This window comes from Topomyia yanbarensis, chromosome 2 (genome assembly GCF_030247195.1).
Source record: "Topomyia yanbarensis strain Yona2022 chromosome 2, ASM3024719v1, whole genome shotgun sequence".
Classification (NCBI taxonomy): Eukaryota; Metazoa; Arthropoda; class Insecta; order Diptera; family Culicidae; genus Topomyia; species Topomyia yanbarensis.
The window spans coordinates 6,200,892-6,220,521 of NC_080671.1; the positions used below are offsets into that span (position 1 = coordinate 6,200,892).

Below are 19,630 nucleotides of genomic sequence, written 5' to 3' on the forward strand. Positions count from 1 at the left end.
TGAATCTTGCATTGAGTCTTTTTAATTTATTTTGACATTCAAAAAACTTTTTTGTTGAGTAAAAATATGTTGAAAAATACGCAAAAGATAGTAGATAGATTTTCTCTTGTTGCCTTCATGTTCAAAAAAATCCCCAAAAAACATCTTTTCCATGAGACACTGATGAAGAGGCCTCCTTAAGACAATTCTTTGCGCTAGCTTAACGCTGTCGCGGGTCTTTAGTATTTATATCAAACGACTATTAGTGTCCGTGAGATTTACAGGGTCTGGCACTCGAAGCACTGTAACAAACTTCAGACCGTTCGCGCAACTGTCGTACTGGCATCAGCTGTCTATAAATTGGCTGAATGACAGTTCGGAGTATTGTTTACAACCGTACAAAAGCATTTTCCTAAAAATTAACGGTGATTTGTGATGGAATTCAAATAAAGGAGTCACTTGGCCGAAAGCGGTCAAATTCCGAACATCGTGTTTTCTGGCAAGATTTTTTTTCAAATTTACTTGCCCCCTCGTTCATATGAGAATTCGAGTCATCGGTTGACCACCAGAAGGCTGCACCCGCCACAGATAACGTTTTGGGGTGCTGTAATCGCAGACGAGCGCTCTCCAATCCTTTCCATCGAGTCTGGCGTGCGACATATTATCGGAAAAGTGTTCTGAAGGCTGCTTTGAAGCCGTGGACAGATAAACTTTTCGTTTACAAACCGTGGACGTTTCAAAAAGACTCATAAAGCACGAGTGAGTCGGGAATGGCTGAAAACCAATGTTCCGAACTTCATTTAGACTACACAATGGCTCTCTAATTCACCAGATGCGAATCCAATGGATAATTCTCTCTGGGTCATTTTGGAGAGCAAGGTGAAAATGTAAAAAGGTAAAAGATGTGAAGTAAAAAATACACCAGCCTCGAGACGCTCACGAAAGCCATTGTCAGTGAGTGGGCCAAAATATCAAAATTATTTCTGAATTTTGATTATTTTCACTCATTCTGCACTTTAAAATTCAAAAAAAAAGATTGGAAAAGCCGAATTTATGACTTCTTCAATTGGTTACACTTCGAGTGCCGAACCCTGTAATGCAGGTTACTTTTTATTGCGCATTGACAATTTACAGTTAAACAGAAGAATTGCAACAAATGGCTGCAAATTACTATATTTTAAGTACATGTGCAAAAAGCGAACAAACTGTAATTGCAATCAAAAATGTTATATGAATTGATGAGTAATATATTTATTATAACGTAAGATATCGCAGGTGAAGTGAAGATACAATTTTTTAAATGATGTTTTCGTAATATTGTAAAATCCGTTCCATATTTTTTTTTCTACGACATCTTCGAGTTCAGCTAGCCATTTCACTACGAAAATGTTGAAGATACCACAATTTTTTGAAGTTTGTTAACTACAGAAATTAATGATATCACACTTAACAGTGTGCAGCTGTGGTGTTTGCTTGTCATCTAGATTGGGTGTCACTGTAACCGTATACGTAGACAGCACGGCTCGTTTCTTGGAATTTTGCATACTGTTTAGTGTGATATCATTAATTTTCCGAAAGAATACTTGATTTGGCAGGCGATTTGCACTTGAAAAGTGATATTTTTATGACAACTGGGGAGATTTGTGTCAAGAAATGTTTGTAGAAATGCTTATTGTCTTTTAGGAAGAACCACAGTTGCTGTTTTAATCAAGATTTGCATCCAATCACTACTGGAAAATGGCTTAGGAATGGTATACGTCCAGCTTCCAGCAACGCGTAAGTCTGGTGGAAGGTGTTAAATGTAAAGCCCGACAATTTGAAATGGCGACATTGTCAGCTTTATCACAATATATTGTGCTGTATTTATCAGTCTCTGAACTTCAAAAGGAAAATATAGATTGTCCATTTATATTACACCATATATATTTTGCGTGCACCAATCATGATCAAATTTGAACCGTTACATCTTTTATTTTATCGTTCTTTACCCATACGTCCTTTGACGACCGATCGGAAGGTCAATCAACCCACCGGTATGCGCTATAAAAATGCAAAAAGAATCCCTTTTGATGACGCGCATACTGTGGTAAAGAATCGTGCTTTAGTTCGATTCAGAATCAACAGCCGGAAGCGTTTTATTATTAATTGTGCACCAACTAAACGACAAGTGCAGTACAGGCACGCCGAACGGGTGCCACTATTGCAATCTTTGTACGAAACAGAACAACAATCGCGGTATGTTACGTCGTTTTCGTATAATACTAGCGTTACGTATGTACCTGCTTGCTAGGCTACACAGTTAATAAAGTGTCGCAACGAAGTACACCTAGACCCTCGGCAAACGTATCCATATCAGTTACACATGAGTGGTTGCATTGTAGAAGCAGGTTTTTTTTTCCAGTCAGGGTAGTGCAGTGCACGATGCATAATTATCAGCCTGGCGCACTTGAAACAGATGCACTGTGTGTCGTCTCGCTGTGATGTCAATATTCCGTTTTAAACGCACACGCGAACCTCAGTTCACGTGTTTCCAGCTCCCGGCTTGTGGGAAGCTGAATTTAACGACACCTGACATCAGCTTTGCCCCTTTGGATTCAGTTGAGTCATCTGTTTTGTCTTGATAGTTGCAAAATCAGTTTATCTATATCTTAAATTGCAAATTACATACACAATAATAACAGGAGCTAATTTAGTGTTTCCGTTTTTGTTTTTTTTTCCTCTCATTCTAGGTAAGTGGTACCACCTTTGCATGTATCATAGGACCAGAGCATCCTCCGTTCACTATCCGATCGCTAAGAAGACCAAGGTAAATCCATGATTAGTTTTGTCATTATTCTGGCGTCTTCTCGTATTTTGCTGTTGTTGTTTCCTAGCCTATCGGGTTTTCGTCATCTATTTCTTCATCCTGTTTCGCTTTAAATCCTTTGAGAATCTACCGTATCTCGCGTCCTATTTTTTCAATCTTTTGGCTTGGTCTTCTTTCTGATCTTTTTTTTTAAATGTATTTTCTAACCTTGTAGGTATTTCTTAACGATATGATTTCCGTTCGACGCTTCTATAGGTTCTAAATGTCATACACGGTCTAGTAGTTTCAATCTTTTTCGCTGCGTGCGGGTTTCATCTTTTCATCGCGTAGATTTCCTTTTGTGCTATCGAATATAAATAATAAAAGAAAGAGGGATCGTAAAAATACGACCAGCATTTCCGTTCCGTTTTCTTTTCGTGTCCATATTCTCATTTGCCATTTCGAAAGGAAACCGCTCGTGCTGATGATGTGGTGGCGGTGGCACCTGTAGGTTGTTGAAGCCGCGTGGGTAGCTCGGGGTGAGGATCACATATTCGTCGCCATCTCCTGATGGCAATTTGAGTGAAAGGATTAACCCAAAATCCGATCAAACCGCTTCCAGGATCAGTGATTAGTTTCTTGCGGTTTCTTCAAGACGGGATTTTTTTTTGATCCGACAGGGAATGTGACTGCAGATTTTAATGCATTGTACGACACGAGATTGTTGGTTCAGAAGTGAGTCATTTTTTTTTAAATATGGGCTGGTTATGGGACCGCACTAGGTGCATTATTTACTGATGCGTCTTACACGAATTTCAGAGTTCTGAAAGAATGTAAGAATATCATTTCAAAATTGTAAAGACATTCATAAATAAGTTAAAAGTATCATATTATGAATAAGAGACTTTTGCAGAATTGCTGGACTGTCCAACATTCATCCGTTATCAAGCTTGTGACATCTAGTTGAAAGAACTGACCTACTTTCTTCGTGGTGGGTGGTGTTGGTGGTGGCCTACAAAAAGTTTCGTTCGTCGCTGCTGGTAGCAATATATTCTAGTGCCTCATAAGGCAACAGCCAAAACCGGCAGCCATAGAGACTGGCCATTTACATTTCTCGTTCCGTTTTCGGATATCATTTTTTTTATTGCTGAGGACAAATTCATACGTCGATGATGGCTTCATTTTTTTTATTTTCCTCAGCTTGATAGTTTAGCTCTTAACCCTCTATCTTGCCTGCCAGATGTGAATAAATTTTCATTTATTTTTTCAATTGGATTTGTTGCCCCTTCTTCTATTCGAAGGTTTTTTAGGCCAGAACTGCTGGAAGCATCGGTAAATCATCCACATCATTGGCAGTAATGTCGTGTCGACCAAATGCCTTTCTTGATGAACTGTTAAAGTGAGCGGCTGCTTCGCGGGGGCGTTCTACTGATTCATGACACGAATGTCACATTGTTTGCTTGTTCGCCGAAAAAAAAGTGACGACACGTATGTTGGCGGGATGTCATAACTTGGAGCTTGGATACAAATGGCCAGAAGCAGAACAGTGTGTTTCATTTGATGAATGAAATGAAGCTTCCGTCGTTTTTAAAGATGAGTTACCTTGGTTATTGGGTTTTGTGGGTTGGCGAATCCTGCCTTTCTGAGTTAAAGGTCTTTAAGCTGTATTTATGTTGTTACTGTTGTTTTTAGACAGACAGATGTTTTGTTCTGTGGGACATTTTTGATTAGGACAATATAGGACAATGAGTGGCCTACGTTATAAAAATAATTAAACCCCCGTCGTGCTCCGGTGGATGGGTAATCAATTTGCAGTTGTTTTTTTTACGTTTGTTTATTAATTCAATAACCCCAGAAACACGTTCGCACTCAATAGCTGGAGGTAGATTTGTGTACCAATATCACAGACAATGCACGGCACCACAGTAGAATTATTTTGTTTCAGCGTTGGGCGGGAAACATAAGGTCTTAACACCATTCAAATCTCTTGGGAATATACGAGTTCTACGGTCTCACCATTGTGTTTACTTACAAGTGCTACAATAGGTCATGTTGTGGTTGCGGAAATCACGTCATGGCACGCGAATGCCCTGTTTAACCTTTTCCTGGTGTGTTGTTCAGCTGTGCGGCGGTGGTTCGGAAGTGGTTCTTTTATACAATTCAAAACTTTAAATTAATTTACACGGGTCGTTTTAATCACTTGAGTTCGGAATATCACTTTGTATGATCCGACTGCTTTTGGTATCCTTCGAAAAATATGCAAAACCTCACAGGGTACACTTTTGGAAGCCAAGTCTATTCACGAAAATAGTTTAAAAAAAATAGTTCTCCTAATAAATCATTCACAAACAAGCAATCAAAAATCAATCGGAACCAGAAGATTATTCCTAATTAATCAGTATTAGATTATATCGTCACAAATTATCTGAAAGGTGGAAACAACGCATTAGCTAATTCTAGTCTCTATACTGATGCAATCTCGGACCAATTATATTCATTTCACATATTTATGCTAACAGACTGACTGAGTCATTTTTAATACTATCGAAGTGTTCGCATGGCACCTATGAGTGCTATGTTGAACAACTAATTAGTGAGTGGATCGTCCTGCTCTAAAGTCACAAACGAATCGGATGTCTTTCCGGCTATTCTAACGTTTGATCCAGCGTCATACGAATCAGTCTTAATTAAAAGTTATTCTACTAGTAAATACTGTTACGACCAAAACTTGGTCAAATAAGCATACGTTAAGTTTGATTTTTTTAAATATAATTATTTTTAATTCTGAACTTCAATTAGTATGAATTATGAATCAAATATTCAGCAACCAGATTCTGTACAGCCACCTCGTTCGCTTTGTTTGACATAGATCGTCACTTTACCTTGAACCGCTTCTCGCTTCTAACAATTTTTTGGGACTTCTTCAGGTTACGTTTGAACCATCATTTTTCGATTTTGTGGAGCTCTGGTATGATATTAGCGACATACCACTTCATAACTTTTTTGTATAACGACCGGATGCCAAATGCAGCTAAAATAAAGCAGCGGACGGCACAGAAAAGGCAGCGGACGTTCTATCAAATACTTGCTTACATTAATTTTCTGGTTGATGATTCTAGTTTCAAGGAAAATGTCGCTTTTCGAGCCACAGGTACAGATAACCTGCCAAACCAGATATTTCGTAGCGTACTTCGGTAGTTTTATACGCTTGAAAACATCTGCCATATTTCTTCTGTTTGTTGTCCTGTAAAACTCCTGTAATGCTCATCGTTAATACAAGTAGAGATTGCGGATGTTATTAAGATAGTGTGCTTTCACCACTTTTACGGAATCTTGTCGCTGATGGCTTGTTGAAGGAACAGTCTGGTTTTCCGCCGATGATTACCATATAATAGTCATCGGTATTTGCATTAACACACTTATATGTAGTTGAGCAATTGTGTCTTCATGATAGACTATCACTTAATTCAATAAAACATCAAGGGTGCTGTTCACACAATGACGGATTACAGCAGGAGTTCGTCCGGTTCAGTGCAGTTATTGTCACAGATCAAGTTAATTGCGTTGGGGTAATTCTTGACTGAAACTCACTTGGTCTGCTTACATCGAATCAAGTGAGCTTGCATGATCTTCGGCTAATACAGACGGGTTTTCGGCAAATCTTGAGGACTCAAACCTAAGTACATGCAATCAGTGGATCTAAAGCCAAAGTTGAAATCTTTTTAGTTTTATTGTTTAGGTATTACAATGACGAGGCCAGTCCAGTTTCGGCTGGTGGGTTCAAAAGTCGGTTATTTTGTGATACTTTTAATGAAGTGAGCTCCTTATGCAAATCCACTTAAAAGTTCAAAAAGTTAAGTAGTTTCCCATGAGAAAAAAATCGTGAAAATGTGTCCTTTTTGCGTTGTAAAACAGACCATCCTCTTCATAACAACTGCAAGTGTTCCTGCTACTTGGCGGCTTATTCTTAACATTCTGTCAACAGATTCCCGTTCCAGTCGTTGATCATAGCCGATGACTTCTATTTCTGATCTTGTTTAGTACCACAAGTATCTTTTCGACGTAATTTTTATGCGTTTCTATTAGCTTAATGTGCTATCCTCTATTCTGGCATGTAGCCACTGCAAGCATGCGGCTCCTAGTTTTATTTTCCATTTTTGCTCCTAGGCACTCCACGTCTAACCAACCATTCGGCTAGCTCGTCGTGTGATGCCTAACACTTAGGTGGCTGTTCTGCAGGCTACCTCGTGGGCCTGCTGCCATGTTGTATTCAGGTTATTCCTAGTTGACCGTTCATCGATTTTTGGCGAAATTCGACGCATATTTTTCGGTACTACCCTGCCCCGAGACGATATGATTGTCTATCAGAACATGGCTTTTGTAGAACTTTTCATTATTCGGGTGTGTATATTGAGCGTGCAAAATAAATTCTACAGATTAGTATAGTAGCCATTTTCATTTTTGGTGGATTGGATGCTTTGCTTCCTCAAGTCATGTCATGTCCTGGCGTTCTCATGTCATGTGTTGAACACACTCTGTAGGTCTAGACGTTCGCAGAATTGACCTTTCACATCATCAAATTTGTCGTTTATTGGTACGTGGTGATCTATGTACAGATGAAGAAAGTGTATTTCAACTTATTTCAACGAAGTACTCTCAACTGGGTTTAATGATTATTAATTATCATTCGTTAATTTTCGGAAGGGATGCCATCTTACTCATCACTTTTAGCCGCTCTCGAGAATGCCCAGCGACTCACATATGTTCTAATAGAGTGCTGACGTTGAAAGTCCCGAGTAGATTATTTAAACCGTCAAGTTTATTGGTATTTTTTGGGATTGTTGTTGAAAATTCGCCATTTCGCGTCACCAAGCCTACGAAACGTAATCGCGTGATGGGATTACCATCCCGAACGAACGTCAAGTCCGTAACACCCCCATGCTCATGGTGTTTGAGATGGGTTTAACCCTAAAAGTCATATTTTGGTGTACTTAATGGTTATTGACACCATTTTATGGCTCGCGCAAGGGGTTGTGTGGTGTATGAACCCAGGAGAATCTGCTTGGCATACCACTACCGAAATACCGTATTTCTGGTTTGACCACCAGTTCCGGAAATAACGCTGTTTCGAGCCGCTCCTAATATAGATGACATACACTATTTGATTTTTCCTGTACCTATCAGAATTCGACGAACTATTCCGCACTAAGGTTGCAGGTTCGCTAGCTGACGCCGTCAGGAGGTAGGAATTGGTTACCCCCGCTCCCCTTGTTTCATTGAAAGATTTCTAATAATATAAAAAGCCCCATATCGTCAAAATACTGCGTGCTGGATGTGTGTACATACAATCTATCGTCCACTGATCTGTATTGTTTTTATGGAAGAAACTTATTAAAATATTTGTTTCTAGTCTTAGATGTAAACATTTTTAGGCCTGGAGATAGAAGGTGATAGCTCTACTGTACATCCAACTACCTATTTCAAAAAAGGCTGTCCATACACGTACATTCTGAGGTCGCAATGTATTCACACTTCCTTTAAAGGTTGTGTGGTGACACTAGACTACTGTTTTCAGTTTCAAGTTTCAGGAAAAAGGAATTTGACTAATGATTTTTTTGATAGAAATGAAAATTTTTGGTCTCACATTTTAAAAGGTAATTTTTATTCATTGAGCTCTTAAAAACGGAACATTTGACTTCAGTTCGTCGCCAAATCATGTCTTAGTTTTTCGCGTTTACATGATTTTTATCGCAATAAATCATACTGTAGATCCCAGTCACACGGCTGTTGTGAACGGTACATGATTCGATGTGGTTATTTATCAAGCTTTTGGTTATCGTGTCCCCTATTCCAGGTTCATGATAATTTATAATATTTATGATATGTTTATTTTACACGAATCAATGCGTTAACTGAACGGAGCCGTGGGTCTTTTATATATTTACATGATGTAAATAATAAAATCAATAATTATTATTTGTCGTCCGTCAGATCTCGAGTGAAACCTTTTTAACCGGACGGGGTAACAACATAACTGCGTCTTTCTCTCTCGCCTTTGTACACGTCCGCATAATCATCGTAGTTACTGACTCGATGTTCGCGTTCAGCTGTTCTTCCTTGCTTCTAGCTACCACATGTCATGAGTGTGAGTGAACCTTCCGTCCTTGGTAGGAGTCTGTCCCAAAGTCGACGATCTCTCCCAAGTATTTCAGCTGAGCATAACTTTAACTGACCTCTCTTCCTGCATTAGCACTACGTGTCAAGCCTACTGTAGCTTGCCGTGTTTTATAGGCTTTCTGGTGTCAACACATTTATATATTTGGTACAGCCGTGGTTCAAACATCTGCTTCATTCTCTAGTTTCTACTATGTCACTAATTATTCAACGCAGAATTGTTCTCTTATCCTTCCGGCAGTCGCGCTAGTGCACTGAGTGCACACTGCTCTGAAAATCTAGCGAAGCAGCTGCGGCTGCTCGTTCAGTAAGCCATTTGAGCGACTTTCGGAGGGTTAAACCCACCGAGTATTTTTTCAAAACTCATGTCTCATGGCCATACAGAGCCACCGGGAGTATCAACGATTTGCATAGAGCAATTGGTCAATTGCAGCGCGCCGTGATTCTGATTGCGAAATGTTGGGAGTAGTTGGATGAACCTGATTGCATGTTCGTCTTTATGTTTCATTGCGAAAGGCTCGAGCGTCTGTATGGTGACGTGTTCGATCTCGTGAGCGTTTGTATGTCGCGTGTACTAGCGTGTATGTGACGTTGCGTATATAAATTCGATATTGTAACCGTGTGACCATTCGCATATCGCGTGTGTTTTTGAATGATCCCGCTCTGAAAATCTAGCGAAGCAGCTGCGGCTACTCGTTCAGTAAGCCATTTGAGCGACTTTCGGAGGGTTAAACCCACCGAGTATTTTTTCAAAACTCATGTCTCATGGCCATACAGAGCCACCGGGAGTATCAGCGATTTGCATAGAGCAAGTTTTGTGCGTGTCTGTTGGGTATGGAATTTTAACTGACTACGCAAACCATAGAAAGCCGTATTGGCAGGTAAAACACGCATTTTTACCTTGCGACTAACATCGTTTGTATATGTCCCTAATTTTGCAAGATATATGAATTCGTTGACAATCCATTTTCAGCCTGGAACCAACATCGTTCAGGCTGCTTTGCTCTTTACCCGCTACTATGCACTTTGTCAGATTCAATTCTCGTTGTCTTTCTTTTAAAAGGTGCAAATGCCTTTTACACAGCTCTGCGATCTACGTACATCACTATGTTGGTGTCGTCTGCGAAGCCAAGATGCATGTGAGATCTCATGAAAATTGGGTCATCGCATTACACCGCTATGGTGAACATTTGATTAAAGTACATCGTCTTTCATCAATATAACGCCATAAACGAGTTGAATATCTCTCCGCTTATTTTGACGCTTAATTTTCCTGATCAATCCAGTGTTAGACAAATCAGTTTTGTCAGAAACCCATGTTCAAACATAATCACCACAGTTCGTTTCGTTCCACTGAATCGTATTCTGCCTTGAAATCCACAAGCAGATGACCCGTCGTTGATCGTCCTACTCGAAATCCGCTTTGGTAGTAGCTGACAGACCATTCTTCCAACGAACGCAATCTGTTAATTAGAACACGGGAGAGTACGTAGTCGGCATACTGGGCTATTACGGAGCCAGGTGTTAAGATACACAAGAAGCTAATATGTTCATTTTTATCTCCACTGTATGATTCAAAAATCAAATACTACTGTAGAAATTGGGAGGGGGGCAGAAGAAATGCCTTCGGATTGGTTGGTTGGCCTCATATGCTATATCTATCAGAAGGGCGACAAACGTGTTATGCGTTATGCATTGATATCTATTTCATTTAAGCTTACTGAGCCGACAGTTCGCAAACACAGTAGTACGTAAAAATTGTTCCGTAACATTGACGGACCATGTCTCTAAGGAGTAAAATTTATAAGACTGATCAGAGTTGACGGCCCTGCGGAATAGATAATAGACAGTAATTTACAGTAATTTAAATGCATGAATCAGTTCATCAACACAAGAGATGGGTTATGTCAGAATAACTTACTACAATCAACGACGAGACGGAAAATGTCACCCACTAAAACACTGAAGCATGACTCTGTGACATTAAGTGTACAGTTCAGATGTTCCGGCGTAGGGACTGCACGATCGTGTGACAATGAGCGTTTATATGCTCGCACTCAGGACCGCGTTGATCAGATTATAAGTGCTATAGTATTCACAAAATCATCGGGGCGTTTTGTTTTTGCGAAATGTTGGTCGTAGTTGTATGAACGTGATAGCATGTTCGTCTTTGTGTACCATTGCGAGGTGCTCGAGCATCTGTATGGTAACGTGTTCAATCTCGTGGGCGTTTGCATGTCGCGTATGCTAGCGTGTATGTGAAGTAGGATATATAAATTCTATTTCGTAACCGTGTGACCATTCGCATATTCGAGTGTGTTCACGAATGATCACGCGAATCGTGAATATGATATTTAATTTTCAGTGTGCGGTTCAGATGCTAGAAGAGAGTGAGTTTGCCCGTACCAATGGAGTTCCCGATCATGTCGCTATGGTTTAAGTGCGGATTAGTAGAAGAATTTCTGTCCATGGAAGATTTGTTCAAGCAATAAACAGGAGTGACAATCAAATAGGCCTTAAGATTTTGATTGTTTTTGTTATAAATACTGGAAGTTTTGTTTGCATGCCATCGCATCACCAGTTCAAGGTTTCCACCGTCAGTCAGATCAGCAAGAATGATCACCCTTATGGTTCCCGCCTCACCGCCAAGCAGGCATTTTGTTTCCAAAAACGAGGGTTCCAAACCATTCTTCAAATTGAAGGATGCAACGGTACGCAGCACCAACACTCATCCTCCTTAGCTCCTATCCATCACCCGGAGCACGCTCTATTGGGCTGCCAAAAATCATCTGTTATATTGGAACACTCAAGTTTAAAAGAGGAATCCCAGACCAAAGCTCATTACCAAGCCCAGGAAAACCAGTTTGAAAGATTTTTTCCATGCAAATAAACACATATTGTTTTCATCTTTTTAGCAAACAAATTATGTCACTACTATGAAACTTAACGGATAACTGAACAGAATGCTGCTCTACGTGATGTATCTTGGGGTCGTTCACATCTAGTTGTAGTTATCGTCAATGTTAGGCGGTTATAGTATTCGCGATCAGATGTTCTTCCTTCTTTCTGGAACTTACGAGTTACAAGTATGAACCCGCCGTTGTTGACATTAGCTTCCTCCATGATGGTGCTGGCTGTTGATTTGGAGGTAATGGACACAGCTTTTTCTGTTGCCTGAATCTCAGTCAGAAATTTGGCTACCGTTTGTGGATCAGTAGTGCGTCGTAGATAAGCTTAATGTACCGGTTCGTGTTGTTATGTAGAATAATTCTTTTTGGTTGGACCAATTTATTGAAAGTTTTCAGCACTATCTGATTGATATGGTGGAACTGAATTAAGGTGACTTCCGTAAATCTCTGCTCCATTTTCACCAGTAGTAAATGTTCAAAATCTCGAATAAACGGTCTAATACGAAAAAGCCTAAAATCAATGGCCACCGTATTTGGTTGATGCTCTACTTTTTGTTTATTGGATTTATTCATCTTGACACACACCAATGATAATTAAATTTAAATGACATGTAAATTAATAAGAGTGGGAACATTATGATCGTTTTTCAGTGTTCATTCAAAATGATTTTATTCTATAATTCTTATTGATGACAAAATTTCTAAACCTATCAAAGGTAGCTTGAGAAATTCGTGATTCGATGGTATTATTACCTCACTTTTTTAAATTTTACTATTTAGTCCGCTCTGACTTAACACCGGCCACATGTTATGTTAAAAGCCTATTAATATGAAACAAATTGTTGATGATTTCTAAATTTCCAATTTCCGAATTGTAAATCCATTTGGGGGTTAGATATCTCAAAGTTATAGATTTCGAAACATAGTAAGTATCAATATAACACCTTGAATTCGTTTTCGACTAATAATTATTTAAATCATGACATCATCAAGATCCGTTTAGCACCCACAAAGCGATAACCTGCAGCGCAATTTTCTAGCATTGTACAACTTCGTCATCTCGCAAAAGATGACTCAACCGTCCCAATCCCATTACCATTCATATCTTAAACACCAGCGCATCCACCGGGTAGTGGTACCTGTTGCAATAGAACTCATCGTCACCATCGGCCTATGACGACTGACGGCCGATGTCGGGGTGGAGTATACTGAAGTCTTGTTTTATGCGGGTATTATGAGCCGCTCTAAAAAAAAACCGTTAAAAAGTTCGAATAAAAATGTAAAACTATATTGAAGCATTAAAATATTTCAGTGCATATATGATGAAGTTTTAAATAAAGAAACGTCCCTCTCTCACTCCCCTGCAAATAGTTATACCGCGTGACCAAGTTCATCAATGCTCATTCCAATCAATAATTCACAATTTTCAAAAGCTTCACCAGGGAATTAGCATAATTCCGCGCAAGTACTTAATGATTCACGTTTTCATTCGTTCGCTTGCTCGTGGGCATACATACATGCAGGCAGCAACTTTAGTCGCTCAAAACGAGAGTCACGTTTTCTACGATATGGAATTATAATATCCGTCAAGTCGGTTTTATTTCGCGTGGAGATCACTTCCAGTTGCTGTCGACCATGGTCGAGCATTGTTTTTAGGATTAGTGTTCGTAGCAGCAGTCACGGAAGATTTGTGCATGTTTCCAGTTAGTGAGTCGAAGACCCCGCGGGAGCCTACTTCAACATAACCGTATATTAGGCGGAAAATGACAACTTTTCCGAGTAATTTGATCTAAATGAGCGCTTTTCACATAATGTCCATCGGGGGAATTGAGTGAGCAAACTTTCGCTCATGCACCAAATTGTCATCGCAAATAATAATACCGAAGCCTTCGCCCAAGTAACTAATTAATGTAGCCTTAGTAGCGGTAGATGAAGCTAATGATTATGACGTGAAAATTCGCTGCTTCATTTTGACTTCATTGCTGGTCAGTTGATAGACAATTTTCCGAACAGACGACTAGCGCGCAACGTGAGTAGAATTGTTCATCCAGCTGTAAGCCGTTGCCAAGCTGAGCAGGTAGGCCAGATGAAAGAAGTCCGATAATGGCTGGCGCGTCGCGTCCCGGCGGCTGGCTGTTTTGAATAGAATTGGCCAACGGAAAAAAAAGATTAGCTTCACTTATCTGATGATTTAAATCCACTACCCACCGTAGTTCGTGTCACACGCGCGTAGCAGACACAGCAGAAGATGGATATTAATAACTCTACCCGAAGGTTCGTCTTTGTGTGTAGACGCCGATACGAGATTTGACTGGAGTTGTAACGGCGCGAAGCAACGCAATCAAGTAGTTTGGCGGTTTTTTTTATGACAATGGGTCGAAATTTTACTGCTTTTTAGTGGACCTTGAAAGTCGTAGATGGTAAGGGGACGATGTTAACGGTAATAGTTTGTAATTAGTACTTGATTCGAATTTTTATTGTTGAACCTATCTTGAACCATTTCTGAGTTATATGAAAATAACTAAACTTCTGAAAATTGAGGTTATGATATTTTTGACAGTTGTCCAGAAACATATGCCAACTAACTAGTCTGTAAACCATGCTGCTGCCTATAATTAAAATAGCTATAGAAATTTTGTTTCGACTTCGTCCCACCAGTATCCGACACTAACTTAGCACCAGGACTAGGCTAACACTGGATTGACAGTGGACTCCCAAAAAAATGGAGACACAATTTGTGAACAAAACCCTAATCAAGTGTTGTGTCTCCGTTTTGGAGCTAGCGTCAATCCGGCGCTAATTTAGTCCAGGCAGTAATGTAGTGTCGGATTCTGATGAGACGGTGTCGAAACGCAAATTGCTTAACTAGTTTTTAACCCGTTCCATAGCTTACAAGTAGTATGTTTATGTGTCGTTTATAGTGTATAAGTAGCATGGATATCTTCATTTCTATCAGAACTGGAATTCGAACTAAACAACCAGAGCGGGTAACGAGAAAGGCGATGAGCCACGAACCAGATGTTTAGTCATCGACAACTGATGTTCTTTTTTGGGCTTTTTTTCTACGCAATATATGAAGGTCAGAAATCAAGAATCAGAATATATTGGCTCGATTGGGACGTTCCTAATGTTATTCGAAGATTTGTGCCTTGGCATGTCGTCTCATCTCTTTCCTGATTATAATGGAAAGCGAGGTAGAAGAAAATGGTAGGGAAACAGGAAAATACAATCATAACACAAAACAATAAACAGCCTGGATTCTCCAATCTCGAAGGAATAATGAATCCTACTGATAAAGCCTATAGCTCTTATAGCAATGTGAAGCTCCGTAATCGAAGTAACAAATATCGCACGAATAATGCTCAGTAAACTGAATGGTGGCCAATGTCCAGTGCCCTGACTAGAATACAGCAATTGTGCTGCAACAAACTCTTTGAAATTTTCGGACTTACACCCGAAAGAAAAGTTTTTATTTGAACGCAAGGTTTCAATCTACACCAATAGTTGGCATGTTCGGATGAAGCCTACGAGCGAATCTTGTGCTTTATCCAATTTATCAACAGTGGTACAACTTATGCGTAATACCGTCTGAGCAGAGAGTTACATCTAACACCTGTTCATTGCCAGATCGTGAAAAAGTTTGGGCGATTTCCTACATTAAATATTCCATCAATTCGGTGCCTCTTAAATTGATGTCTGATATGCCTCAGTTATGTGGTGGACATTTGCATCACTGCCCATTGTGAGTGGTACCCCATTTCTGCCCCAGTATGATACAACATCACGGGATGCAAAAAATCCAGAAGGTCTTCCATAGGCCCCCGCTTACCATATCATCAATTTTGTTTCCACATAAGCTATGTTCGGCGATGTTGTAAGTTTGACTGAGTATGAATTTTCAGGTTGCGAATGGATGCTGGAATTTCTTGGATTTAAATCTGAAAAGGCAAATAACGATTAAACAGTAAACTTATCGTAAATTAAAAATCTAATATTGGAATAACTCTATGAAACCAAGTAGAAATATTTATATTATTTGTTTTTCTATAATTTTTATAGGTTTGTAGGGTTGTTAATTTTGATTTGAGTTCTGGTAGCTGCACATAAGTTGGATAATGGAGTCATAATCTAATTCTAATTCATAATAATTCAAAGAGTCGAAATGTTCATTATTTCAGCAGGTTAGTCACTATTTTCGTAATTTATTTTCGTGTCATCGTGATATTATCGTTATCGTGATATTTTTTTCATTCATTTTTCTGACAGAGCATTGTGATTCATGATTTCTAAAGGCCTAGTCACGGTTTTCGTAATTTCTTTGTGCGCTACCGTGATATTTTAGTTCTAAGTTTACTATTAGGTTTTTACCCCTCCCCAAGGTTTAGGAGTTTGACGGTATTGCAAACATCATCAAGCATCAATTGCTTTAAGATGGGTATTACATTACGCCTCGATAGTGGTGCATCGAGGAGACCGAGAGGGCTTATGCGCCTTTTTTATGTTATATGTATTTTCATACTCTGCACCTGCGCATACCAACGCTAAACCACTGGTCTATGCGCGGTGTCGTGGCCGACTGGCGGATCGACGTAGATTGACTTTGGCTGTGTGCCGTGTTTGCAAACATTGTTCTATTGGTGATATTCGTGGACGGGGCTCACGGAGGGAGTCATCGTGTGTCCATTTATCGGTCGACTTCGTCGTCGTGCATATACCAATTAAATTAATTTAACAATTAAATTAATTTAATAAAGTAAAATAAGTAGAAAACTTTTAGTTGTAACTTTGTGATAATCGTAGTTTTTCGTACTAGTGTACAACTGTTATGTGCTAATCGTATGTCTATCTATGTATGTATTCATCTGAGTATTTGTAACAGTTGGGTCAGGGAATGGATGCAGAACTGACGTATATGATAGAATAGTGGCTAATACTTCTGGTGATCAATCTGAGCATTTGGTTCTATTCAAATCGGGTTGGATAAAATAGTGTAAAATAAATTTACCGATGCACGCGAGTCATCCATTCCCGGCCAGCATAGCATGATGAAAGTCTAATAGCATGCAATTGTCGTTAATGATAAATATACAACATTTGCTGCATGTAGATAAGTTTGATTGCATGTTACATATGTTTTTCTATTCTACTTCATTAGTCTGTTTCTTTTGTACATCTATTAGTTTAATTTCCATTATTTATGTATACCAAAATAGTATTGTTCAATTTATACACTTCTAGTCAAGCTCTTTGCATTTTTTTCTTTATTCGGCATGTTATGATTCCTTTTATTAGTATATCTCTACTATACGCTATCTATACTCATATAGGTACAAACGCTCGTGGCCTTCGCGATAACACAAACCTGGCCACAAACGCGACCATGCAATGGCAATAATCCACATATACTTACGCCCGCGATTTCGCCTACATGAAAACACCCCGGTAGTTAAGTAAACGTGGCATCTTTAAACGCGATCTCAAACATTAACCCACCACTCGCGCGATCATGAAACGGTCACGTCCGAAAGTTTTACCAGTCTGGACTAATGCCTTCAGTTGAACCAATCAAAAAAGTGACGCTCATGTTCACTAAACAACACGTTCCATGGTGACATGACCTGGAACTCAAGTGATATGGGGAAACGGACTACCATCTGTACCATACAATAAAAATTAAGCTTTAGATTCACGGTCCGCGCGCGATCAAACAAAAATACACACTACGTCATTATAAAATCGAAGTTACACACGAATTTACATACACGTGACAAACACGTTAATATACAAATGCTTGAGCCCTTCGCGATCATCCCCGGCATCTACACCCGCGATCTAGTAAACATGATGGCATCCCAGTGATAAAGTGAATGTCTCAGCTCCTATAAATTTTCAAACGCGGTCTCAAGCGTAAACCTAAAATCTCCCGCACTCGCACGATCATGAATCGGTCACTTCCGGATGTTTCTATCCTTGATATCAGCAGACTAGGTCAATGCCTTCAATTGGATCAATTAAAAAAAGAAAGCTCTCATATTCACTGGACACCACGTTACATGGCGACATGACCGAGGACTCTAGTGATATGGGGTAACTTACTCCCTGTCAGAATGTGAATTGTACACCAAAAACTAACTATTAGAATGAAGGTCCGCGTGACCATCCAGGAACGCACGCGTATATAGGAAATGCCACACGGTTACAAAATCCAGTCCTGTACACGCGAAGTCACATGAACGCGGGCACACGTGACAAACACGTTAACGTACGAACGCTTAAGCCCTTCGCGATTAACAACGCACACCTACGTTCGCGATCGTGCAAACTTAATAACACCCCGGTAATAAGGAGAACGTTTTAGCACTCACGAAGTTTCAAACGCTGTCTCAAACACGAACCTACAAACGTCCGTTTTCGCGCGCTCATGAATCGGTCACGTCCGGAAACCATTACTCTCTGTCCCAATAACATACATTCAATAGGACCAAAAAAATAAAGCACATATCCACTAGACAACACGTTCCATGGCGACATCACCGGGCACTCTAATGGTATGGAAGATCTCACACTCTTAGCATCTTAGCAGTACACCAAAAAACAAAGTATTAGACTCATGGTCCGCGCGCGATTATCCAAGAACACACGCAAATATGCGAAAGGCACACGGTTATAAAATAGAATTTATACACGCTAAGTTACATACACGTTAGCACACGCGACATACAAACGCACACGCGATCGAACACGTTAACTACAAATGCTCGAGCTCTTCGCGATGATACACGCGATCGCGAGTTCCTACGCCCGCACATACCTGAACCGTACAATGAATATCACATTCAGAATCACGGCCCGCTACAATTGGCCTAATGCAGTGTTTTAGTGGGCGACATTGCCTGTCTCATACTGCAAATTGTAGTATGTGATTCTGGCGGGGAGCCCTTCCGAGAACCTAGCTCTACAGCTCCAGTAGGACAACTCTCGAAAAAAAATTACTATTAGGTTTTTACGTAACCGATCAACAGTATCTTATGGTTTTGTGAACTATTTCACGAACACGAATTGTGACTCTAATTTATGTTTGTTGCTCACATGGTTCATGATTTCAGCTTTGTCGCGATTTTCGTAATTTCTCATAACGTTACCGTGATATGTTATTCATGAGTGTTCTATCGGATTTTTGTGACAGAGTAGCGCTATTTATGTTCATGATATGGGGATCTTAGTCACGATTTTCGTAATTTATACACACATAATCGAAAAATATTGCACGATTTTGTGAACTGTTTCTCGAGCACGAATATTGTCGTGAAGATTGTTTTTGAAATTATGAACCAATTGACGAATACATGAATAATATTGTATGACTTTGTGAACTATTTCCCGGTCAAGCGTCCATTGTCAAGCTATTTTACTTGGAATCATGAACCAGTTCACGTTTCCATTAATATGATTTCATTATTCTGTGAGTTATTTTTCGAGCACGAATGGTGAGTTGTGATTAAGGGGGGGTACGACAAATTGTGACATATTGTGACATATGGGGGAGTGGGAGTTGGTTAGAACGTTACGTAACATGTTTTTAGAGAAGAAAAAAAATTGAGGAATTTCTTGCGTAATAGGGGAGGGGGGGGATAGAGAAATTAGAGACAATTTGTTTCATGGGGGAGGGGGAGTAAATTTTGGGAAATTTGTGCGTTACGTAATTTATGAATAGTCTCTAATATACTAAAAATCATGGACCACGTTAACGAATACATGAATGATATTTTATGATTTTATGAAC

The 19,630-nt window shown here is 39.6% G+C and overlaps 1 protein-coding gene across 2 annotated transcripts in view; it reads left to right on the forward strand.

Moving 5' to 3' along the window:
- Positions 1 to 19,630, forward strand: part of LOC131683824 (signal-induced proliferation-associated 1-like protein 1) — a 226,006-nt gene that overhangs the window by 49,087 nt on the left and 157,289 nt on the right. Inside the window, exon 2 of one of the 2 annotated variants that reach the window (XM_058966157.1) lies at positions 2,709 to 2,785. The exons of the other annotated variant lie outside the window; for it this stretch is intronic. Within the exon in view, the coding sequence (XP_058822140.1) occupies positions 2,729 to 2,785 (57 nt within the window). The 5' untranslated portion in view covers positions 2,709 to 2,728. The remainder of the gene's footprint in view (positions 1 to 2,708; positions 2,786 to 19,630) is intronic. 2 annotated transcript variants of the gene reach the window in all.